The 25,436-nt window shown below is 38.6% G+C and overlaps 1 protein-coding gene across 2 annotated transcripts in view; it reads left to right on the top strand.

Moving 5' to 3' along the window:
• The window catches only part of PALS2 (protein associated with LIN7 2, MAGUK family member), a 58,783-nt gene extending 34,404 nt beyond the window's left edge, over positions 1-24,379 (top strand). For both annotated transcript variants that reach the window (XM_039550224.1, XM_039550225.1), the window contains exons 4-12: positions 5,930-6,082; positions 6,599-6,826; positions 7,978-8,109; positions 10,042-10,141; positions 10,678-10,746; positions 11,760-11,921; positions 14,499-14,701; positions 15,120-15,248; positions 17,553-24,379. In XM_039550224.1, coding sequence (XP_039406158.1) covers positions 5,930-6,082; positions 6,599-6,826; positions 7,978-8,109; positions 10,042-10,141; positions 10,678-10,746; positions 11,760-11,921; positions 14,499-14,701; positions 15,120-15,248; positions 17,553-17,729 — 1,353 coding nt within the window. In that variant the 3' untranslated portion in view covers positions 17,730-24,379. The remainder of the gene's footprint in view (positions 1-5,929; positions 6,083-6,598; positions 6,827-7,977; positions 8,110-10,041; positions 10,142-10,677; positions 10,747-11,759; positions 11,922-14,498; positions 14,702-15,119; positions 15,249-17,552) is intronic.
• The last annotated feature ends 1,057 nt before the right edge of the window (positions 24,380-25,436 follow it).

Below are 25,436 nucleotides of genomic sequence, written 5' to 3'. Positions count from 1 at the left end.
GCTTGATATATAAGGAGCAGACATGAAACTGCATATATGCTACCTTAACTTCACAGTTTTGCTCTGTGAATTAGTGCTTCCTAACTGCATATTAGGTAAATTTAGCAAACATCTCTTCTGTTTTCCTTCCCTGTCCCAGCAGTAGGCATCTAGGGAAGACTGTAAGTCTAGAACAAGCCAACAGTGATACCTTCCAAAACATGTTGTGAAGATTTAGTGATTTTTTGCTCAGACTTCTGAGTGAGAAGTAGTATCATCCACCTGTAGTTCTATTCCATGAGCTTTTTCAGTTGTTTTTTGAACCTGTGTGAAAATCTATCATTCACAGCATCCCCCATCTGAGTGGAGACTCTGCTCTTTTGGTTTTGAGACTGTCTCCTGTCAATTTCACTTAATATACCTGTCCTCTTATGTAGGAAGAAAGTGAACATTTTTTCTTAATCAGCTTTTCCATGTTACTTGTGGTAAGAGAGACCTCATTGTGTCTGTCTGTGTCAAGTAAATAAAATGAAGCAAAGCTGTATATAGCATGGATTTATGAAGTGGTGTCTTAATTTCTATTGCATTTCTTACTTATGGCCTAAGAGTTCCTAGTATTTGGTTTGCCTATTTAACAGCTGGTGAATAGAATAGAACAGAACAGTTCAGTTAGAAGGGACCTACAGGGATCACTCTCTCCAACTGCCTGACCAGTTCAGAGCTGACTGAAAATTAGAGCCTGTTATTAAGGATGTTGTCCAAACGCCTGTTAAACACTGACAGACGTGTTTAGGAGCCAATTCCAGTGTCTGACCACCCTTTCAGTAAAGAAGAGGTACCTCTAGGCTTAATGAGTGTAGAGGTGGATTGTTTGTTAGGCTCGGTTTGGTTTTGTATTATTTACATTTCCCAGATACCATTTCTGAGTCTCTCAGTTAGCATATTAAACTAGGATTATGTTTTCCCTTGCAGTCTGTGTTGAATTTCATTTGCCTTGTTCTCAGTCTGTTGCTCATGAGGTGCCTCTGAAGGTTACAGTCAGTTCTTTTAGTCCTTGAATAGTTCATCAGCATCAGCAAACTCAGTAGTTTCACTTCTCATCCCTATTTCCTAGGTCATTTATCTGACATGTCAGTGTATTGACAGGTGTAGAACTGAGCCCAGATGCCTGTGGAAATCACCTGATAATGTGAATTCTGAAAACAAATAATACTGTATTCCTGGCACCAATTATCTGTCTTTTAACCAATATTTTCTTCTTCTTGAAAGCCTTACTGCTTATCCTGTTGTAGTTTTGTTTCTTTAAAAGACTTCTACCAAAGGCCTTATGGAAATTGATCTATATGAACAACTCTTAACTGCCTTGTTGCCACGCTTGGTGACCCTTCGAAGGAATCTGACTAGATTTGAGAAGCCTTACTTCCTTATTAAAGCATGTTGATGCTTTCCCGTGATCTGTTTTGTCCAGTCATTCTGGGTTTTGTGGAAACTTCTAATTTGTTTAGTGTCAGCATCACACTTACTGTTTTGCAGTTTTTTGACTCTTCCTTGGAGCTCAGTTTAAAAATTCATGTCATGATTTTTGCAGGCTGCTTCTTTCCCCATAGTGTTGGGTGAGTCATGAGCGTGTAAGAAAAATACAGTGCAACTTTGCTGCAAAACCTGGATTGCACAAAAAGGACAAAATAGTGTGAAAGGAAGAGAATAGAGATGGTTAAGACAGTTAAATGCTACCCTGGAGAATGAGCCTATTCATCACTCTGTCAGAACTAGAATTCATTTTTAAAGAATGTCTGAAGAAGCTTTAACTTGTATTTTTAAAATTTATTTTCTAAGTGCCTGTTGGAGGCATTCAGTCTCATTTGCAGAAACAATGAGAAGTTTTGGCTGCTGCATACAGGTAAAAGTGCCCATCTACTTGCTTCATTGAAGTGTATCTGTTGGGATTCAATTCTGAAGCCTAAAATTAGGGAGAATTTTCAGCCCTTAATTTTGTGCTTCCATTACCCCTGTGGAGGCAAGCAACAAAATCATTGCTTCTGCTTTTTACCCTCTTTAGTTTTAACTTTTCAGAGGTCAAAGTGTGAAAGTTCTAATGAGTTTCACAGTATTGATGGCTGCCCAGTAGGTCAGTATGTGTTGGAGAGCCAGCTGGCAGAGGCAGTGCATGGAAAAGCCTGTAGCAAATCTTACCAGACAGTAGCTGGAGAGCAGAGCACAGAAGTGGTAAGAGAGGTTGCCTTGAGGGAAGAAGAAACAGTTAAAAATTTTCACACTGTTGGAGTGGTTAAACATGCAGAAGAATCACTTCTGCTTCTTCTTCTTCAATGGAAGAGCTTGTTCTGTTACTTTCACCTGTCCAAGAATTAGCCAAAGCATTCATCCTAAATAGATTCTGCTGGCAATAAAATACTTAATCTGAAAAGCAGCCAGTATTGTCTTATAATAGTCAGGTTTGTAAGGGCTAATCATACCTTTAAAAGGTTTCATTTAGAAAAAGTGATCTTAAGTTCCATTCTAGACAGGTATTAATAAATAGGGTTATTTTCCCCACATACTCCTGTGTTCTTACCACCCCTCCTGATTTTTCTGAGGTCATAAATGATTTCCTCACTTTTCCAGAAGAGCCTTTAAAATGTGTTCTTTTCACATGACCATTAGGAGCCTCTAGTCCATTTATTAAGTTCTAATATTTAAACAATGTTATCAGGAAAGACTAGCACACATTTAGTGCATAAAGAGGAAAGGAAATATTTTAAGTACTTCCAGGCCCAAAGTGTTAGGAAAGGAGTCCTGAATTCCAGATTATAAGTCATTCTGCTCTTCTGTATTCCCTCCCACCACAGCCCCCAGTTTGTAATATAATTGTTCCTTTGGATCAGAATTGGGGAAATAGTTATTACATTATTTAGGGCAATGCTTCATAACATGTGCTTAGAAGTTTTTTAGGAAAAACAAATGTTGAGTTTGATGGTGGCTTCAGCACTGTAGAGAGCCTTTAATGTTTCATGTTTCTCTGTTTACTGAATTTTTAATTACATTTTAAATTATTTTTTTACCTGTCAAATATATGCAGCCTCAGAAAACTACTGTAAAGAGGTCAATATCTTCTAAGTTTATGGATTGTTTTTTGATAGTATCTTACATGAAGAGATCATAGTGTCTGTCACAGGACTGTTTATCCATTGTATGTTATCTCTTCTGCTTTGTAGGAGTTCTTCAAAATGCCTTATATTCTGTCAATATTGTCATTTTTTCATGAGAACCTTTCTGCAGCTATCCAGTCTTGGATAGTCAGCTGATCCTGACTGGAGGAAATTACAGGAGGAAATTTTGTATGGAGGAAACTTTGAACCATTTTATGACTGTTGATCAGTCCATGTTGTTTTGCAGACTTTGGCGGTGGTTTTATAAGTGTTCCAGCACCAGTATGGAAAGGTCAGATTCCAGCGGAGCTCTGGAGTTGCAGGAGCACAGGATATCACTTTTTCCAATATCACAAGAAAGAAACAAGTTCATGCAACTGAATTTCTCAGCTCACTCAGCCATGTTCCCGAAATAAGAAGGAACTTAGTGACATAAAATGTTGGCGAGTAGTCCGGCAGTGGTACAGACACATGGTCCCCGTTGCCAGGTGCCTGTGCTTAAGTGTTCTTCAGAACTGTAGGTCATGACCTGGCTAGCTGGAAACAGGCTCATAAAACTGGAACATATTCTTGAGTTTCAGAAGTGAGAGTTAGGTGTGGGACAGGAATAAGTTAACTGCCTTAAGGAAACCAATGAACTACTTTTCTCAAAGAAACCACTTTATAGTTGTGGGCAGCAGTGTACAGTTCCTCATAGTCCTTCTGCGACTCAGGCATTGTGTAAATAGCAGGAAAAAAGATCCTGTGATTGAGAGATGGTTAAGTAGTAGTTGTATGAATTCATGCTTGTCAATAAAACTGAGTGATTAAAAAGGATCAGAATGTGGAATGGGATCAGATTTAAGAACTGAAGAATTTTACAGAGCGTGTTAATTTGAAAAGGATGACACAGACTCTTATCTTAGTAGGCTTTTTTGACTGTGGATCAAGTTATAATCTGTAAATTGCATTACTGTTAATGGGCAGGGAGATGTACAGGCAGCTGTGTGAGGCTCTGCCACAAGGCTCCATGAGAAGTATAGTGGGTTGTGGTCAGAAACTTCAGAGACAATTTGTTCTAGTGTGTGACCAGAAGAAAACTGGAAGTTTCATACCGCTGTATCTACCTGACTTTATGAGTGTTAATCTGTTAAAATGTGTAGCTGATGCAAATCAGTTTCATTTTGGAAATGCAGAAAGATCCAAAAATATGTTGCTTGCAAACATTGGCAGAGAGATCTATTCTCCTGGTTTCTGGATTGGATGTGTCTTGGATAGAGAAGAATTAGAAATTGCTACCATCTGACAGCTGCTTGATTTAAATAAATGATTGTTTTTCCTATTTAATTTGATTTGGTTTGTGTCCACAGTATCAGAGCAGCCACAATAAGCAGCTGTCTTTACAGTCTTAATGGAAGGGGCAAAATCGGTGAATTAATACTTCCTTCTAACCTCAAGTTGAAATATCAGCAGGTTTGTTGTGTAATGGGCAGATGAAAATGACTGTTCAGGTGTGTGACACTTTGAGCTGAGCTTAGCATGCTGAGCTTAGCACTAACCCCTAATGTGGCTGCACAGCCTTTAGCTTAGAGGTGGCTTACAGAAGGATGGAGCAGACTGCATAGCAAATCATTGCTGTTACCTGCTCGCCTGCTCTGCTTTCTGGTAGTTTGCTGTCTTCTTCAGGCATTTGCATGTCAGTATCAGCGACAGTCCCCATGGTGTCTTCTCTTTTTAGCTACTTCCATGACACCATCAGCAATCTGGTTTAAGACCATATCTGACCAGTCACGGTTTGAAACAAAGCTGTGTAGTTGGAGGCCCAGTAGGTATCTCCTCTGCTTGCTACTTCTCCTCTCTGTATCTGTCAGTGTGACTCCTTGTGCTGTAGGATGCTTTATCTTGGACTATGATGGCTATAGGGTGTCCCTTTTCCTCTCATAGAATCACAGAATTGTTTGGGTTGGAAGGGACCTTAAAGATCATCTTGTTTCAGATCCCCCACCACAGGCAGGGACACCTTACACTAGAAGGTGGCAGAAAGACAGAAAGTCCCCACTGTTTTAATGCACAAGTTTGCTCTTGGTTTACCTGTATGTATTGTCTTATATCTTAAGAAAAATTTGTCTTTTATGAGAAAATCATGCCTAAATTGCATTGTCTTCCAAACATGATTATATTCGTTTGGATCTCCTCCTTCCACCTTGTATTTATGTCTCTGGACTGGTGAAAACAGCGCTAACTCTGAGGTCTGAGCTCTTGTCTTCCAGAAAGTAAATTCTGTCAGCTTGGATTCATTTGGTGCTAGAATTCTTCCTTGGCTTTATGCAAGCAGGAAGCACTCATTCTGCAGATGGCTAGAAATCCTTGCATACCTGTCATTATCCAAATTACTGTAGAGGAAAATTTTATTGCATTAAACACAAGTATCTAATGATGAGTTGTCTTCATTTTTTGCAGTGGGTTGTTCGTTTACTGTAACCATTTGCTCAGATACTGTCTCATTAGGTGAAAGACTATTTTAGGTACTCCTTTTTCTGTCTTCTTCCCTTGTAACATCACACATTCCTCCGCAATTGAATTACATTTCTCCTATATTTCCTTAAAAACCAGCATTTTTATTTACAAGACAGCATATTTGCTAAGGCAGTGGGCTTATCAGTTCATGTGAGCACTTGTATGTCTATTTTTGCTTTATTTCATGTGAAGTTAAGAGTATTATGATGTGGTCCCAAAAGGACAGATTCAGTGTTTATTCAGCACTAAATCCTTTCACAAATGGTTATTTCATGATTTTAAAAAATACTTTTTCTGTTCCTTTGCAGTCACTCTTGGAAGCACATGATATTGTGGCTTCAAAATGTTACGATTCCCCTCCTTCTAGCCCTGAAGTCAATAACTCTTCAGTGAACAACCAGGTTGTTCCGGTAGATGCTATTCGTATCCTTGGAATTCACAAAAGAGCAGGAGAGCCACTGGTAAGTAATTGGGGATGAATGTGTCTTTACTATAAAGTGCTAGTGAAAATGTTTGCATGTACCCCATTTCTTGCATTATGTTTTATTTCCATTATGTTGTCTAATTTAATGGGTGATAAGCTCAGTACTGAGAGGTTGAAGTAAGAAGATACTTTCATGTACTCCATCCCACTCTCTCCAAGAAGTAATGGGACAGTGAATAGGCAGTCACTGGGCTAGCATAATTGATTAACACAACATCTGTTTGGGCCTGATATGAGATGACAGGATTGCATGCAATCAGGAACAACACAGTCATTTTTTAGTCATATGAAAACCTTGTCTGAAAGCACTGCTGTGTCACCTGATGCTTCTCTGTATGGGGAGCTCTTACACTGTAGTAGCTGTGACTGACTGTTTTCTTTGGAGGAGGTATCATTTTGGAATATCCCACAGCTGAGTATTGGTGCTTGAGATAATGGTAAAACGAAACTGACATTCAAACAGTGGTAAACTGGGTGTCATTACCTCTTTCAGGGTGTCACATTTAGAGTTGAGAACAACGATCTGGTAATAGCCCGAATTCTTCATGGAGGAATGATAGATCGGCAAGGTCTTCTGCATGTAGGTGACGTCATTAAAGAGGTGAACGGCCATGAGGTTGGAAACAATCCAAAAGAATTGCAGGAACTGCTGAAAAACATCAGTGGAAGTGTCACTTTGAAGATTCTCCCCAGCTACAGAGACACTGTCATTCCTCAACAGGTCAGTAGCACATTTCTGATCATTCTGTGAAAAGAACTTCTGCGTAGTACTTCATTGTATATTCTGGATTAGACATATTTTGTTTATTTTGTGAATATAATGTTAGGATGAAAACTAAAATGTAGATACCTGTATTTTGCTTCAATTACATTTTAGAAATGGGTTTATTCACCTAATACGCCTGCCTAAGAAACTCGAATTAGTGTCTAAAATTGTTAAGCATTTGTATGCTACATACAAAGCACATTTCTTTGACCTCAAGTGACCTCTGATAACCTGACAACAATCACACTACATGCAGTGAACTGTGCATGTTTATGACATGGTTGGTGTCCAAATAATCTGTTTCATAGAATTCAGAAACATACTAAATTCAACAGATGAGCTTGAACTTACTGACTTCAGTGGGAACTTGGATGGTGGCTATTCCTATCCTTTTGTTGTTGCTGTAAGCTGTCAGTTTCTCCATGGCAGAAGTAACTTCTTGAGCTAAATCAGTGCCTTTGAAACACCGTGTAAGGTGCTCCTTCAGGTAGCGGGTCTTATACCTGTGACTATAACAGGCAGTGCTTCCAGTGAGTGGAGGCTGAGGGAATGTGCTCTATTGAGACAGGTGCAGTGCTTCTTCTGCTCCCCAGCCTGGTACAAAGAGAGTCAAAGATGTTTTCAGTTCAGTCATACAACCTACTGTTTCTTCCCCTGTATGAAATTTGAGTCTTAAGCAGTTGCATATCCCGTTACTTTTAAAACATTGAGTTCATGGCAAAAATAGTTAAGATTCCACAGGCCTTAAACACAGTGCTCACATTCCAAGAATTTTTTGTGTTTTTAAGTAATTAAAAGTCAGAATTCTAATTGAGTTGTATACACTGAAATACAAAAATGAGCGTTTTGTAATGCACTGTCCAAATGGAACAGATTTTTTTATTTTTATCATGAAGCTACTTCAGCCAGGGTTTACACTGCTGATTATTCTGTCCCAGTTGGTGTATAACTTCTTTCCCTCTAGATTGTATTTTACATGCCAAATGCAGCTTGGATCATGTCAAGCTTTTTATGCTGTAGGTAAAGACATTACTTCAGTTTGACAGACAGATTAGTCAGAATGTATTTTATAATGCTTAAGCTTTGTTAATTTTTACACATTTCAGGTTTTTGTGAAGTGTCATTTTGATTATAATCCATATAATGACAACCTCATCCCATGCAAAGAAGCAGGTTTGAAATTTTCTAAAGGAGAAATTCTTCAGATTGTAAACCGGGAAGATCCGAATTGGTGGCAGGTTGGTAAAAAGATTAAAAGAAGTAAAATAAAAAACTGAAAAGCATCAGTAGTTGCCTTAATAATAAACTCTTTAAATTATGATCTACTATCATTTTACAGTAGATACATGAAAAATATATTTACACTGCAATCCAATTTCAAGCTAATAGAAAGATATGCAGTTGAAACACTAAATTGTATACGTAACGCTCATTTTACTCTCAGTGCTGTTTATTTGTCTTTGTTCTTGTATCATAAGCCTGGACATTCCCAAATCAGTTTGAGGTGGACAATTTCTAGCAAAAAAGTCTTAAGTTGACTATAATTGTGGTAAGCCTTCCCTGATGGCAACTGTGGAAGAAGTGGACCCCTTCCTGAGTGCTCAAAGTTGAGGAGAGGGAAATTAACCTTGTGGATTTGAATAGAATAGCTCTTTGGAGAGGCTGTATGTTTTATTTCTACAGTGGTGGTCAGTGTCTGTGAGCTGTATCATGCATGCTCACAGTCACAGTGTTTGGCACTATTTCAAATATTAACAGTTCATCCTGGTTTAAGGTGGCATTTCTACATTCAGTCCTTCAGTAGAAATGTAATCCAGTGCTTATGCTATGTTTATTTTTTCCAAGACACTATACACAGAATTAAACATTATCAGTGCCTTTGAAAATGGGACAAGTGAACCTTTAAGACAGTTTTCTCAACCGAAATCCTCAAAACTGGTGAAGAGTTTGGCATTATTAATTTCCCTTTCTACCCCTGTGTTGCTCACCCTTTGCAAGGTAACAAGCAGAAGAGAGCCAGACACTGCCTGAGAACAAGATACATGACTTCTTTAAAAGCAACAAAAATATTCCAATATACATCAACAGCTGCTGAATTTTGTTGCTTCTCAGTGACAGTAATAACAGAAAGAAAGACAATAAAAAGTGTCGGGAAGGCTGAAAATTTATTGCTGCCAACTTAATTAGTTTCAGAAGTAGACACTCCAGAACTCCAGAGGAGTTTGATGTTTAGCTCCCATGCTGACTTCTGTATTGCTTTTCAAACTCTCTAGTTGTAACTTGTGGGAGTCCAGGAGAAATAAATCTTCAACACTCAATCTGGCAAAATTGAAATGTGTTAAATCAGTATAGTGTATTGCTATGCAGATCATGCCCCAGGAAAGAAAAGTTTAGTTCCTCATGCTTTCTAGAAATGCTAGACTGTTAATGAAAACTTCATACTGTAAAAAATCAGTTAGTCATAGATAAAAGTATAGAAGTTGAAAAGCAAACATCTCCTGTTAGCAAAAGAAGGATTTATTGCAAGCAAAAGATTTATGGAGAATTACACACTTCATAACTGTGTTTACGTGTGCTAAGCTTGCTGAAAATTGAGCTTGCCATTAAATTATTTTATAGAGAATTTTAGCCAAATTTTCATTACTAGGAATACTTCAGTTACTAAGATTTTAAATCTGTAGTTGCTTAGTGCAAAAAGCTTGAAGGCAGGATTAGGATGTGTTAACGGCATTCACTGGGAAATGACAGTTAATAAGCTGCACTGGAACCTGTTTGGAGCAGCTCAAGAATGTAAAATAAGTATACTGTATACTAGAAAACCTTGAGTTTTGTCACCTGAGCCTTCAATGTCTGGAGCCAGAGAATTCCACTTTGGAATTTTATGCCCAAGTTTTATGGCTATGGGACCTTACCAATGTAATGGCAACTAGTAATGAAACTTGGATTTATTTTATTTTTCTGAATTTTAATACTCAATGGCAAGACACACTATTATTGTAAAGGAGAATTTTAATATTTACATCTGACTTTGAATTTCTAAGTATCAGCAGTAAATGTATAAACACTCACCAGTGAGAAACTGGCAGTGAGGAAGTCAGTAACACCATGTTGATGAGAAAAATGCTTCTCACAGGTTAATTATAATCATTTGTATTGGTTTTTTTCCCCAGGCTAGTCATGTCAAAGAAGGAGGAAGTGCAGGTCTAATTCCTAGCCAGTTCCTGGAAGAGAAGAGAAAGGCTTTTGTTAGGAGGGACTGGGACAACTCAGGTGAGATTGAGTGAATTTCAGGAGTAGATTTTGCTCTGACTCCATTTTTTTTTTGCTTTTCCTGCCTTCATAAATAATAGAAAAACTGCTGTGTGAGATTATACAGATTATTGTGAAAAGCTGAATATTGTATTTTGGCTTTGGCTGAAGGACAAAGGGTGAAGTCTCTGTTTAGTGTTCAAAGATACATGAATCATTTTTGCCACCTGCTGATGAAAAGCTGAATGAGGTGGAACAGGCATTGTGCACTTTTTAAAATTTTTTTTTTCTATAGTATGGACTAAAAGTTAATAAGCTAAACATGAATTTTACTGCTGCCTTCTCCAAAGCTTTCTAGAAAAATACTTTTTTCTCTGTATGCAGTTCTTCCAGTACTATTTGATGGCCATGTAAATAGATGTAATATCTTGCCCTAGGATATATACAATTCTAGAGTAGTCCTTATAAATTTAATTAATCTAAAAATTCATATATTCATGTAAATAAGCTTTGGAATTTAACAGAAATTGTGAGTTCATTTAGTTTTTTATTTCTAGGGCCTTTCTGTGGAACAATAAGCAGCAAAAAAAAGAAAAAGATGATGTATCTCACTACAAGAAATGCAGGTATCTCTTAATATTACATGAAAGTCGAAGTTCTTTATGTTTCAAAACTCTCAGAGTCTAGTGTATCCAGAGGTAAAGATTTGCAGTAAAATATTTGATTATAAGTTTGATAGATCAGATAGTTTTTATCATTTAAAAGCAATAGTGACCAGTGCCGACGTGGTTGTGCTGAGTACATCATTTGGTGTGTGGAAATCAGATTAAAACTGGGTGTTAAGAAAAATGAAATGTTTGTTGCCAGTGGGGTGAGGGGATGTGATTTTTCCCTTCTGTTCAGCATTGGTGAGGCCACATCTAAGTGTACTGGGCACCTCCCTAGTGCAAGAGAGATGTGGACATACAAAGGTGTTAAAGGGACTGGAGCATCTCACCCATGAGAAAAAGCTAAGACAGCTGGGAATGTTCAATCTGGAGAAGAGGAGGCTCAGGACAGGTCTCATCAATGTGTACAAATACCTGAAGGGAGGGTGCAAAGAGTTTGGAGCTGGGTGGGCTCTTTGGAGAGTAGCCCAGTGACAGGGCAAGAGCCGAGCAACACAGGAGGCTCTGTCTGAACACCAGAAAACGCCTTTTCCACTGTGAGGGCGACTGAGCACTAGCACGGGTTTTCCAGAGAGGCTGTGGAGTTGTCCTCCTTGGAGATACTCAACAATGTCTGGATGTGGTCCTGGGCATTGGGGTGGACCAGATGCCTTCCAGAGGTACCTTCCAACCTCAACCATCCCATGATTCTGTGAAAGCTCACTAATTGTTAGTCACAGTTTTCTCCTTCTGATCAAACACAGACTTTCTCCTTCAAAGTAAAAGTGAGAATCTGACCTTATGCTGTAATGGAGGGATAACTATTCTATTCCCAAACCAATTCAAAGCAAGAAGTCTTGTATCAGACTTACTGCCCTCTGAGTACTGTTTATATTCACATGGGATCTGTTGATAAATAGCAGGACTACTTAATTTTTTTTCTTACAGCACTGAGTGTATATTAAAGTGTTTTTGTACATTTCTCAATGTAGAATTTGATCGCCATGAAATCCAGATATATGAGGAAGTAGCCAAAATGCCTCCTTTTCAGAGGAAAACACTGGTCTTGATTGGGGCCCAAGGAGTGGGGCGAAGGAGTTTGAAGAACAGGTTTATTGTATTGAATCCTACTAGATTTGGAACTACAGTGCCATGTAAGTTGTCAGCATTCCTGTCATAATACCATACTTTGAGTCTGATTAACTGGAAAGTACCTGATGTTTATCCTAGTGATTTGGTGTAGGAGTGATTTCGTCAGAGCATAAAAATTATAGAGTGGGAAAACAAAAGGCTCTTCCTGTTTTCAGACAACTGAACTAACATATGACCATGAAAATATTTGTAACTAGCACTTAAATGATGCTGCAGAAAACAGTTTTTGTCTGCACAATATTTCAGTCTGTGGGTTTCTTCGTTGTCAGTCACCGTCCATTACTGAGGGGATTCCATAAGTTCCCAGTAGCCTTCTGTAATGAACAGCCAGTGGAGTTTCTCAGGTCTGCCTTGTAGTTTTCCACCTGTGGACTAGGCATTATAAATTGTTGCTTTTGTATTAAAAATGTAGGGAAAAGCAACAAACTTCCAGTAAAACTGAAGTAAGTGTTTGTGATCTCCAAGATTTGTATAACTGTCTGATGTTTTAATATATCTAGCCTTAAGCACATGGTCTTTCATATTTTCCCCTATAAACAGCAGAAAAAAGCTGCCTTTACCTAAGTATGTTTTCTTGCCTTTCTTTCTGATACTTTGCTCATTCACCTTTGTTTTTGTAACTCCTCCCTCCTGTTAGACTGCTGACCAGAGAAGCCCACTCTAGCTACGTTATTATTCTCCTGCCATGTGCTTTTCAGAATTTCAAAGCCAGCCTGTTCCCTTCTGTTTCCAGGGGGCAAGGAATAGATCTGATAGTAATGGGAGGAAGGACAGGTCTGAAAGATGAATTGTGCAAGATGAGAGAACCAGTCTCTTTCATTTGCTAAATCTCTAGCATCAAAACTGGCCAGGACATTTAGAACTGGGTTGTGGACCTGATAATGAGGTTGACTTCTCAGTGTTACTTTTTTAAAGAAATCTTCTCCTGGGAATTTCATTATTTTATATTGGCAAAATAGTAAGAGACCTTTTATTTCTTCTAAAATTCTTATTCTATTTCAAAAAAAACTTCAGAATTACTTATTTCTCTAAAATGCTATATAGACGCTTGAATATATATATATAAGTAATGCAACACAGTGTTAAAATGCTTTTACTTGGAGTTCTTGCACATTCTTTAAAGGTATAAAAGTAAACTTTTCCCAATCTGATAGTCTAATCATGCACATGCAATACCCAGTTTACTGTATAAAGAATCTCTTCTCTAGTTCAGATTTTAAGTGGGATAATCAGTAAACTTAGTTGGTCTCAGTGTCTTTGATTAGAAGGGAGTTCTCCCAGTTATTCACAAACAAATTTGTGTAGGATGTGTTTTAGGAGGTGGGAAATGGGTAAAATAGATCCGCTGTGCTACGGGGAGAAGCATGTTCTTGGTGTTGAGTTCTAATCCACCACATTGCTGTGGTGCCATGGTTTTTCTTCAGAGTGGACAACTGAACTGTTAAATCATCTCCTACCTGTAAAATGTTAAAGCTCACTCTCCAAAATTCATTGCAAACTGATGTATGATTTTTAAAAATGTGTTGTATTAAGCAGTATAGTTTTAATCTTTCCGTAGAATCTTGACTAAAACTAGATGTTCTAGAAATATATTTATTCTTAACCACTTCAGATAATTGTTTTTCTTGGAACTTGTGTTTTCTATAATATTGAAGTGGATAGGAATTACTGGAAGGGGAAGATTGCTTTTCACTTGTATCACCAAGTTGCACCAAGCGATGACACAAGTATTGGTGTCAATGCAAAGGAATGCATTGACTGTTAGGTTTAATATGTTCTAGAGTTCAAATCTAATTAACTGTAAGTAGCAGGTAGTTAATATGGTGATAGGATAGCAAAGTCAATAATAATATGATATTATATTTTATTTTATTCTTTTAAAATTTTATTTTTACTTTCTTGTTTAAGTAATGTCTGCACTGCACAGTGTAGCCAACACCCAAGACAGCTGATAATGATTTACTTAAGTACTGGCTTTAATCTTTCTACAGGGAATTTACCCTGATTTAAAAGGGAAGTTGTCCTGGAAAGCAGCATTAGCTGGCCTCCACTAAGATTCTGCTACGGTGGCTGGGCTGCTTCTGATATTTAAGCTAACTTTCTTTATAGCTAGCTCAGGTAATTTTACCCTGAATAACAGGGCAAATACAGAGAGCAAAAGTTTTGGGGGTGGGATGGGGCTGATCTTGTTGTACTCAGCTATTTTCAGAAGTACATTTGGCATTTGAGAGTTAAACGTCCACTTGATTTCCAAGTCACTTAAATAAATATTTTATTAAGTAGATAATTAAAAAGATGACATAAATGAGTATTGTATATGGTGTGAAGGAGTAAGACAAAGGAAATAGGCAAATGGGTGGGTAAGCAACATACAGGAAGGAATATAAATAAAGGGAACAGGAGGGGCCATGCTCAGTTTTAAAATTTATCTGGAATAATGAATAAACCTGTACATGGAGCAATTACAGTTGTATAATGTGTATTATGGTCTCCCTAACTTAATAGGCAGTCCAGTCTCATAATTATATTCCAAATATAGAAAGCAGACATTCAATTTATATTTTACGTTTTTTGTTTAGTTACTTCACGAAAGCCAAGGGATGATGAAAAAGATGGGCAAGCATACAGATTTGTGTCACGAGGCGAAATGGAGACAGATATTAAAGCTGGCAGATACTTAGAGCATGGAGAGTATGAAGGAAACCTTTATGGCACCAAAATTGATTCCATCCTTGAAGTTGTTCAGACAGGAAGGACCTGCATCTTGGACGTAAATCCACAGGTATATGATTTATAATGTTACACTACAAGTGTGGGAGTATAGTGCTGAAGAGGTGAAGAGATATGCCTTCAAATTTGAAGGCTTCTTATCTGGTTTCAAGGTTATGGTTACCTACTGGATTCTTGTGTTTGTGGCACTTACTTGGAATGAGTTAGAAAGATGGAAAAAAACCAGCTTAAATTCTGCATGAAAGAGGAGTCTTGCAGAGTAGTAAATAATCTTTTTAGTCAAAGAAAGAATGATGCTGAGCATTTCAAAAGGCAATGTAGGAATTTCTAAAATAGAAATAAGAATCTTCACTTATGTGTTCCTGCCCATTTTATCAGGTGAGTTTTGTGGTGTCCCTTAAGTAATGGGGAGATGTGGTGAGTCATTCCCAAACTTTGGTGTTTTTTTTTTTCTTCTTCTCTGCTTCTAGGCCCTGAAAATACTGAGGACTTCAGAATTCATGCCCTATGTGGTGTTTATTGCTGCTCCAGAGTTGGAGACTTTGCGAGCTATGCACAAGGCTGTGGTAGATGCTGGAATTACAACCAAACTTCTCACTGTAAGCAGATCATTTCTTACTTAGTTTGCTTTGAACAAGATGTTCTTAGATTTTTAAAAAATTCTTTACCTTTCATTTTAGATGGAATTTGTTCTGAAATTAATGCCTCTAAGAAAAGTTAGGCAAGACTTCTGCTGATTACCTAACAGAAGTTAATCAAATACTATGTATAAGGAAGATTGCTTCTTTCTTAAAAATAGACCCTTACAGAGAAATGTTGATTACAAAAATGACTTGTAATGTGTACTTTGGGAAGTGTCACCTTTGATTATTTGCAGCAAATGGTAGATATTTCAGAATGGCAGAAATTGTTCTTTTATGCAGATGTCTTCCCTTGACTTTCCCATCTCCCTCCCCACCCAAATTTTTGTTCCAGTTTGTCTTGTAATACATGTGTGTTTTAAAATGGAATCTGTAATGCTTGGGAAAGATATTGCAGCTTGTGTCAAAAAAAAAGAAAAGAAAACCCCCGCTAACCAACAAACCAACCAAAAAAAACCCCAAACCAAAAGACAAAACCAACCAAGAGTGCAGGTAGTCCTTGTTTTCACTGCTGCAGCAGCACATGCTGCACTGAGAATGGCTTAGAGCTGCCAGAATAGGAAGTGTTGAACAGCTTCCCCTGAAGTTCCTTGGATTTGTCATATAAAGTGAAGTGGCATGTTTTGTTCATTAGATCTTCCCTCCCTTTCTGAGACACAGTGTGTAGCAGAGGGAAATGAGACATTTCCTCCAATGCAGCAAATTATAGATATTCTGTATGGGCATGAACTTTCCCAGCTGCAGGAGCAAAGCAAAAAAAACCAGATTGAGCAGTTCAATTTCCCCAACGGAGAAAAGCCATGTTTTCCTGATGGCTCATAACAATAGCATTGCAGCTTAGTAGGAACATCTTGAAAAAATGCTGACAGGGCATTCAAAGCTATAAAATGGGTGGGTGGGTTAGTATTTCCACTAAATGAGTATGTGATTTTTAGTCATGGATTCTGGTTTATTATGCATTCTAGTATATCTGTGGATGCTCAACCATTCCTCTTTCCTGCCCCAATGAACCCTGAATTTTGTGGTGCATATACAAGAAGGCAAGGTTAAAACTGTCCAGACAAGTATAAAAATAATTTCCTGCACTTCCTAATATTTGATTCCCTAAGGGACATCCTTTCCTCTATATTACTTTTTATGAATAATAAAGAGCATCATTAAATTTCAAATATGCATTTATGCGTCTTTACGGATTCTGAATCGCATCCATGCAGGTATAAAGAGTATGACTTGCTATTTCACATTCTTGTGCTTCCTGAACAAATGAAAAATAAATGTCATTTAAAGTATTATGGTTTGCTTGTTAGTGGATCTGGCTGTATTATTTCTAGCATCCTAACACATTCCATTACAAAAATTCTGGCTCTTGTGGTCATACATTTACTTGTCTCCTTCATTCACTGTGAAGAAAAGGCCATTGACAAACCTAGTTTTTCATTTCGGCTTTTATATTGACAGCTGTATCAGGACTTGAAAATATTGAAATAAATACTGTAAAGGGGGACAAATCTCATAACTGCTTACAAAAAAATTGCTGTTGTGCAAAAATGGAGAGGAATTTTAAAACAATGTAGGACTAGCAAAACACAAAAACGTGCTCAGACACCCTTTATAAAGGTTTCATAATGTAGGAATACAAATTTCCTGCATATTTTTCAGCTCATGTCAGGACTACAGTAATGCAGCAGTAGTTTACAAATGAGGGACTGGTGTCAGGTGAGCAAGGCTGAAATGTTGTCTCTAAGAGCCGTAAGGTATTCTAGAGCTGTGTTCTGCTAGAAATTGTCTTTCATTTCGTACTAATTTAAAATGTTGGATTTTTGGTGCCTTCTGTGGAAATAAAAGGGGCACAAATAAATTTACAAAACTGATTGACTCAGTCATTCCTCAAGTATTAATTTTGCTCTGATTGTATCATCAATTGCCCTACAGTGATTGACTGCTCATTGTGCACACCAGCCCAAGTTCACCTGCTTCTATTGATTCTCTTCAAAATTGCAAGATTTGCTTGCCATATTTAACATTATTGACACAGCTCCAAACTTTTTTAGCCCTTTCAACGTGTTTTAGCTAAATTTCTGTGTGAATTTACTATAAATGAAAACCTTCCTTATTTTTAAAATATATTCAGTATCTAGCTTTAAACAGTCAGTTGCAGTACGTACCGAAGGGATTTTCTGCATCTATAAGGATTTGCCAAGTCTTATCTTCAGATCTTTAGTAACATTTAGATTCACTAATCCTTAAAAATCTCTTCCACAGGACACTGATCTGAAAAAAACAGTGGATGAGAGTGCCCGGATCCAGCGAGCCTACAACCACTACTTTGACCTGACCATTGTAAATGACAACCTGGACAAAGCCTTCGAGAAGCTGCAGACGGCCATCGAGAGACTGAGGCTGGAGCCGCAGTGGGTCCCCATCAGCTGGGTCTATTGAGGGGTTCCAGTGGGAGCTTAAGTAACAAATAAAGCCAATGGCAGCAAATGTGATGTGTAGATACTGATGATAACCTACAGCACCTGTGCATTTTTACTCTGTGTATATTCAAAAGTACACTGTTCTGAATTTTTATAAAAATGTTGAAGAGAAAGTGTACTTAAATATGTAATTTATTTTAATTTTTCTAACTTTTTACAGATAACCTTTCTATTCATATCACATGAAGGAAATGCGTTTAAGCATTTTTCTATGTTTTGATTTAGTACCTTTGCCTTTTTCATCTAAGAAACTTTCATTCACTTCAACATTTACATCTTGGTCTTACATTTTCACTGTGATTAAAAAAAGGATACTTGAAACAATTTTTGTAAAATTTGTTTAATGTCAGTGTTTGACTGATCAAAAGTCTATAGCTCTTACTAGGAAAGAACACTAATTTCTTCGTTTTTTTTTCTTCTTTAAAAACTAATTTCATGGGAGCAGAATTTTAAATATTAAAAGCAGTAACAAAAACACAGGTCCGTTGCTCCAGCTTTCAGCTTCATGTTGGTGCATTCCTGATGTTTCACAAGTTCTTGATATCTCTTGATTTAGGTAACTTTTGTGTAGGTTCCCTTATATCTGTCTCCTAAAATAATACAGAGCAATACCTTGCAAGCTGCTTATTAGGCTTTCTTAGGAGCCAACCTGTTAGCCCATTACAGTTGAAGTACTGACATTAGAAAGTCATGCGCAAGGTAATTCAGTGCAATTTGAATAATGGTGAAGTAGCTTGAGAGAGAACCTGACAATGTGGAGCCTTGTAGGTGACACTTAATGCTTAGGACTATTTGTTCATGCTTGTGAAAACACATTGCTTTTAAAAAAAAAAAAAAAAAGGCATTTTCTTTTCTTAGGACATTGTTCTGTGTGTGTATAGTGATCTGTGGCTTCATTTCCTGTGACGTCTAGCTGGGTTCTAAATTATCTTTTAAATATTCGTGTGTGATCAACTGCTGTATTTTATGAGTGTTGTGTAATGGCATTTCTGTGCTTTTCCTTACATTGTTTTTAATTGCATTTTTCATTAGCTAGCTTGTGAATTGGAAGCTTACTGCTAAAAAGCAATGTTGTTTATAAGTTTTTTGGTTTGCAATGTATTTCCTTTTTAGTGACAATTTTCCCCTCAGTAGGCTCATTGATATAATTCGTATTAGGTTCAGGTTGATTGATCAAAACTTAAGCTGATGTAAATTTCTGCTTAATGAGAACAGAAGGAAAATACAGCTTGTTGCTCAGATGAGCTCTTTTTGTGACCATGTTTTAAATGACACTGTCAGCTGTTGTATATAGTCACATTCCCCATCACATTCTGGGTTAGGTGTCTAAACTGAAGTCATCTGTTTAATTCCTCTTCCATCTGGTGACAGGCACCTGGCTTCTGGATTCTTTTTCAACACCAAAGTGTGACATGGAATGCTATCAAAAGGCATCTTTCTCAGAACTATTTCTGGAGGAAGACAGGCTTAGACACTGTAAAACAGCATTGCTTCCTGGGGGTCTCAAAAGACTTTCATGTGCACAAGGAAAAGAAAAAATGGAGTCGATGCAGTAGAGGAAACTGTGTTTAAAAAAAACCTCAAAACACCCATATACAACAGATGGTTTTTACACAGCCTGTAAAGTTGGGTGTTGTGGGGGAAGAGGGGCAGAGGAGACTTGAAATCCCAGTGTGCGTGGAAAATGTTAGTTCAACTTGTGTATAGCACAGGAGATCTTCGTGGCTCTTAATACTGAGATTTCAGTCTTTTAGAAGGAATATGAAATTCTCTAAGGAAAAGTTTTACCACTGCTTTTTTATTGCTATGCTTTCTAGGATGTGTTTTCTCTGGTTTTGTTTCAGTTTGGCAGAACTCTTAAATGTGGCGCCAGCATGGGACTTGCAGTTTTCTTCCCCAGGAGACACGTTCCGTGATCCTATTGCTCAGAGGCTGCTGTGAGAAGCGAATGGAGTGTTGTGTGTAGCAGCAAATGATAGTAGGGCTGTTGCTTGGCTATTTTAGTGGTTTGCTTTTGGCACTCTGTGCTGAACATGACTGAACTGTGTGTGTGTACTGTGTCATGGGAGACCTCCATATGCTGTAAATAAGATGTGCTGTCTGGACAGATAAGATGCCTTTTCATTATGAGTTAGAAATATACTCTTATTTGTGATGCCAAAAGTGGGCTGAGTTCACTCTTCCCCAGTGAAAGGAATGAGAAGACTCTTCAGTTTACACACCACAGTACTTCATAGTGCAAACATCACTTATTTTCATCTTTTTTCCATAAATTTACTGGACCAAACACATGAAACACAGACATCAGGGTTTAGTCAGGAGAGCCTTTCTCATTCTGTTTCCATCCCAGGGAAAATACTGTCAAGAGAGTCTCCCTAGTTAGCAATCTCCAGAATAGCCACGTATTTGCTAAAGACTAAAGCTTTAGTGTTTGCTATTGGTTCACACAGTGTGCTTAAATCAGGCTGTGGAGCGTCGTGGCTGACCTTTGGGGGGTGGTGGTGTAGATGGCAGTGAGCAATTCTGCAGTGCAGTTCTGAAGCAAGAAGAGAAGGTGGCTTGCTTGGGTTGGCACAAAGATTGTGTGGAAGTATCTGCAGGTTTGATCTGGATGTCTGTGTGTCAGGTTGTGGGGGGAAAACAACCTAAACCCAAACAGCACACCCCTTGCATCTGTTTGCTAAATCTTGAGGGTTCACATTGGTGTGTTTAATGGTGAGAGGGAGTGAGAGGTTGGTTTCTTTCTTTGTGTCGTTTTGGCAAAGTCAGATTTTCATCAGCTACTCTGCTTAGTTTGTCCCTACCTGGTGAATGACCGGAATGAGAATAACAGTTACTAGTTTTTAAGAAGAATGTTCTTGGAGGTTCTTGAAATGCTGGTGCCATTTCAGTCACATCCACAGCAGTGGCAGCCCCCACCTGCCAGGGTGTGCTACATCAGCTGTCAGACAGGGGCCTGTGCGTTGTGCAATTAGCGGAGAAAGACGCTATGAAAGGCTCATTTTGAGCAAGTGAAAACATTTCATAGAACACCTGTTCAGAGTGTTTTGGAGGAGTTAAAATAACTGGCATTTCATGTTATTTCATCCTGTACTAAACATTGATTTTCCAGATACTAACAGGAAAACTTTACATTGACTGTTAAGGATTACAATAGGTGTGTCTGAGCGAGGTGAAGATGCTGCTAAATGTTTAAGATATGTGGTGTGTATCACAAGATAAATATTTAAGTAGTTTAGAAAAGTAAATTATCAAATAGTTGTCTGTGTATATGTATGTATGTGGATGGTAAAACAAAAAAATGCTCATGTTGGTTATCACATTACTAAGATACCATGACTTAATCCAGAAATGTACCTGCATGTGAGACTTTAGAACTGGTACACTTCTCTACCTGGTTTATTGTGTTTACTAATGTATATTTTTCTAAATATACAGATATTTCAATCTAAAAAGAATCTATATTTATCTGTAATTTCTATCTGTTTTGGACAGTGCATGAGGTGCTGTAAAATTCTGTACATATAGAGACTTATAGAACACTGTAGTTGCCCTGTGAATGAAAAGTTATACATAGAAGTACAGTCAGTATGCCAAGATCTATAAGTTATTTCCCTGAATTCACCAAAAATTCACTTAAGTGCGCACCAATCTCAACTTTCCTGTAAATATTGTGGTGCATGTGTACCCAGGCAATTACCTTGCTCTCTCTAAATGTTAGCAGGTCTGCTTTAGGTTCTGCATCACATGCCAAGATGCAGTCCAAGTTTAGTGGGATAATTATAATGGAATATGTCATCTTGCATAGATTTATAAAGGTCTTTCAAAATGTTCTGCAAATCTACAACGAAGGTAAACATGGAGCAGAATCACAGATCTTTGTAGGCAAGGAAAAGGGAGTTCATAACCAATGCAGTATCCGTGACTTGTGCTGTGTTCTCAGGTCAGGGCAGCTCTGTGTACTTAGTTGTACAAAAGCTTTGTGGAGCAGGATGGCAGATCAGCTCATTGCTTCTGAATTTGTGTTTATATAAACTTGTCACATCTTGGCTAAGCTCAAATTGTGACATTTATTTCCTCATCCTCTGTACTCACTGCATCTTCTAAAATCATACCTAAGTGACTTGCTGTACAAATTGCCTGCAGCTCAGTGCTCAGGAAGTCATCTGGGTTTGGTTTTGGTTTTTGAAGAGGGTGATTCAGCTAAGAAATAGGAAACTTCTCTTTGAAACACAGAAAATCCCTGGCTAGGTACCCCCTTGAGCCCAGCTGGCCTCTGCTGAGCTCAAGGACCAGTGCAGAACGATCAAGCAGAGCATTGCAGAGATCAGGAACTGGGTTCTTACCTGTCCTTACGCATGAGCCAATATTGTGAACATAAACTCCCTTCGCCTTTCCCGTGGTTTCCCATCCAGGCTTCCTGTAGCTTGCTTCTCCACTCACACTGAACCTTGAGGCCTTGTCCCAGTGCATGGACAGTGCCTCCTGCAGCAGCTGCTCCCTTGCCCATTGCGCCTGTGGGTGCAGCTCTCAGACAACCAGCAGCTGGAGCTCTGTCGCATGTCGTGCACATCTGTACAGGCTGTTTGCTTCATGTGAGGTTTCCTGCCTCATCCAAATTCCAAAGAGTTCAAGGACCACATGGTTATTGCCAAACTTCATGATGCTACTTTTGCAAAAGTGGTGAGATCATTTTATTGGTGTCTGTGTAGTGGGTACTGGATCAAAGACTCATAGTCTGCTGGGCCTCTTGCCTTAAATACCCCTCAGCTCCCAGCGCCCTTCTCTCCCTGCAATAGAAACCTCTCCGGGGTCACTGAAAGGGTTTCTATCCTTCAAGGTACTTTAATTTACTTTCTCTGGTGGACTGTTGTGACTGACAGTGCTGAAGTGAAGTTCTGGCCCTTCTCTTTTTTCCCTGCATTTCTTCTTTTTTGGCCTGTCCTTCTTAGTTTTCACATGTTTAACAGGCTTACTAATGGGAATTGTCTGGGATTCCCAACTTGTGTCTTGTAGAGGAAATAGTAGTTAACATGAACGTCAGTATTTAGGACTGGTATAACTTACTGTTTTTATGCCCAAGACAGATCCTAAAAATAAAAATTCAGAGAAAAGACTTGTAAATTAACCAGTTTTGGTTATTTTTACAGGCAGCTTTGCCTTCTAATCATACTAAAAATGTGCTCATGCACACACACATACACACATACATATACATAAATAAAACTTAGGGGCAAGTGCTGCAAGTAATTCAGGCACTGTCTACTAATTTACCTGAATTCTCTGCACTATTCCACAGTCGCATTTTCAACTGCTGAATTCTCAGTTCTTCTGCTGGTACTGCAGCTGGGATTTACTGGTACAGGCTTAAAAACAAACCCCAGCTTGGTGAAGGCCATTAGGCAGTTTCACCTACAAATGGAATTTATTCAGCAGGGGTTCAGTAATATTTATAGAATAAATGACACTTGAAGTAAATGAATTTTATTCTTGGTATTTGGAACTGTTCCTTATGCTCACTGGATATGGAGTTCCTTTTGCTGCTAGGACAGTGGTCGGGTAACACAGTTAAGGTAGTCCTGAAAACACTTCTCCCATTTAGCCTTTTCCCTTTTATGTCAGTAGCTCCATGCTACTGCTTCTCCCTGCAATTTTGGTTGTTCCCATGGCTGAGCCAACTGTTGGTTACTCCACAAGCAGCCAACATTTACCTGAATACAGTAGAGCCTCTTCCAAAAACCCAACCTCTCCATTACCTGACCTCTCACATGATCCATAGCATAAAGCAAAATGAACAGCGTTGCTTTGTACAGGCAAAAAAGGTTTTGACTGATTTTTGTTGGTTTAGGTCTTGTACACAATTATGTATGGAGAGAACTGTTCAAATATATTTTTCCCCCTAGGAAAATGCATGTTAAGCATCCCTTCCCTACCCCCCATATGTTGCCCACGTGTAACATTTGTGCACTGTGGTGTAAGGAGGGGAACTGCTTCCGTGGGGTTTAAAACACCAGAAAGTTTGCTGCTCTCCGACCCCACACCAGGCTAAGAACTGTAGGATCGTGGTTGTGTTTGGGTTTAAATGTGTACTAGAACTCTGTCACCGTGCGTTTCCTTACCTTGCGTCTTCTCACAACTGGTTTTGCCAGTTGGAAGCTCTCATGGTTTTGTTTTCTTTTATTATTTCTACAGTATATTAAATTAACCTGGATTTGACATTTGTAAAACTTTCAAAACTGCTCTCCTGTAAAAAAAATAGTTTCTTTAGCTGAAAACTTCCTACAAGAAAAATCTTAACTATTAGATAAATTTTTTAATGTGAACCTGGAAATTATTTAGTACCTAATTGTTTGAATACAGTACTGTAGAGCAGGCCTAGGATATGGGACTTGTTAGCATTGTGACTTCATACTGATAAAGTCAGCTACTATGTGGGACATTTTTAAATTGTGACTTGTTTTCTAAGAATCCCCCCCTTTGTCTTTTTCACAGCTAATATTTTCACAATAAACACAGCCAGACATAAAAATGTTAATGTAGAAATGATGAAATTCTGTTAATTCCCAACAAAATATTTTTGTATATAATAAAAATTTAATATTGAAAAAATGTAATTGGCTATTTTTCTGATTTTTTTTTTTTGTTGTAGTCTGCATTTGAGCCACATAATGTATGAAGGACCAGTCTTTGCAGCTGCCTTTCATCTTTGGATCTTGGTGCTCCACCTACATAAAAGCAGCTTTTCAGTTGGTCTTGTTTATCTTGATGTTCATGAATGTGCCACGTGCACAGGGAGACCTTGGGGGCTCTTCAGCCACCCTGGGCATATCATTGCAGAATCTGGGCGCCTCATTTCCTGAGCACTGCAGCACCAAGGGAGTCGCTCTCCTGCGCCTGCACTGGAATGAGCCAGGGGACAAAGCCCAGGGGACTGGGATTGAGCAGCTGGAAGGAGGCAAGTGCTGGTACTGGCTGCAAGGCAGAGCCTGCTGGCCTCTAGAGGTAGCACATACTCCTTGAAAGGCTGCTGACCTCCTCCTGCATCACGAACGTATGAATTCTCCAACTGTCCTCCTGGCGAATGCAAAGGGAAGCAGTATTTTGGGAAGGTTGTCAGGGTGTGAAATCACACCTTTTATGAGACAAGCTTCAGCCTCCTCTGAAGCACCCTACAGGTCTTTCACCACCTCCTTTCCTAGGGAAGACCACATCTAAGCTTGAAAATGGATTTTCCATGTGAGGCCAGCCCAGAATCTCGTTCGTCTCAGGTAGTGGATGCACATTCAGCTCTTCCAGTGTGGATTCTAAATTAATTTGCATCAGCTAGGCTGGGTCCCTGAAGAGGCCAAGCTCTTAGCCTAGGGAAAGGCAGGATTAGAGAAATACTGCTTCTGCTGCTCCCTTGGATCTTCATATCCCCACTCTGAGCTAGTTTTAAAATTAATGTGCATAAGGATCCTGTTTTCAAGTGCATGAAAGAATCAGCTATAGTGAAAATTGTGTACATATAACCTGCTGTAGTGCTTCTGTCCAGCTGTGCTGCTCACTCAGTTCTCTGAAGGCCATTCTACCCTACCTGGTCTAGAGGTGCTTCTGTAGTCACGGGAGTGCTGCCAAATGGAGAAAAACTGGGAAACCCCTCCACAAAGAGCATCTACAATAAAGC

This window comes from Corvus cornix, chromosome 2 (assembly GCF_000738735.6).
Source record: "Corvus cornix cornix isolate S_Up_H32 chromosome 2, ASM73873v5, whole genome shotgun sequence".
Taxonomy (NCBI): domain Eukaryota; kingdom Metazoa; phylum Chordata; class Aves; order Passeriformes; family Corvidae; genus Corvus; species Corvus cornix.
This window is presented reverse-complemented; position numbering and strand designations above follow the sequence as displayed.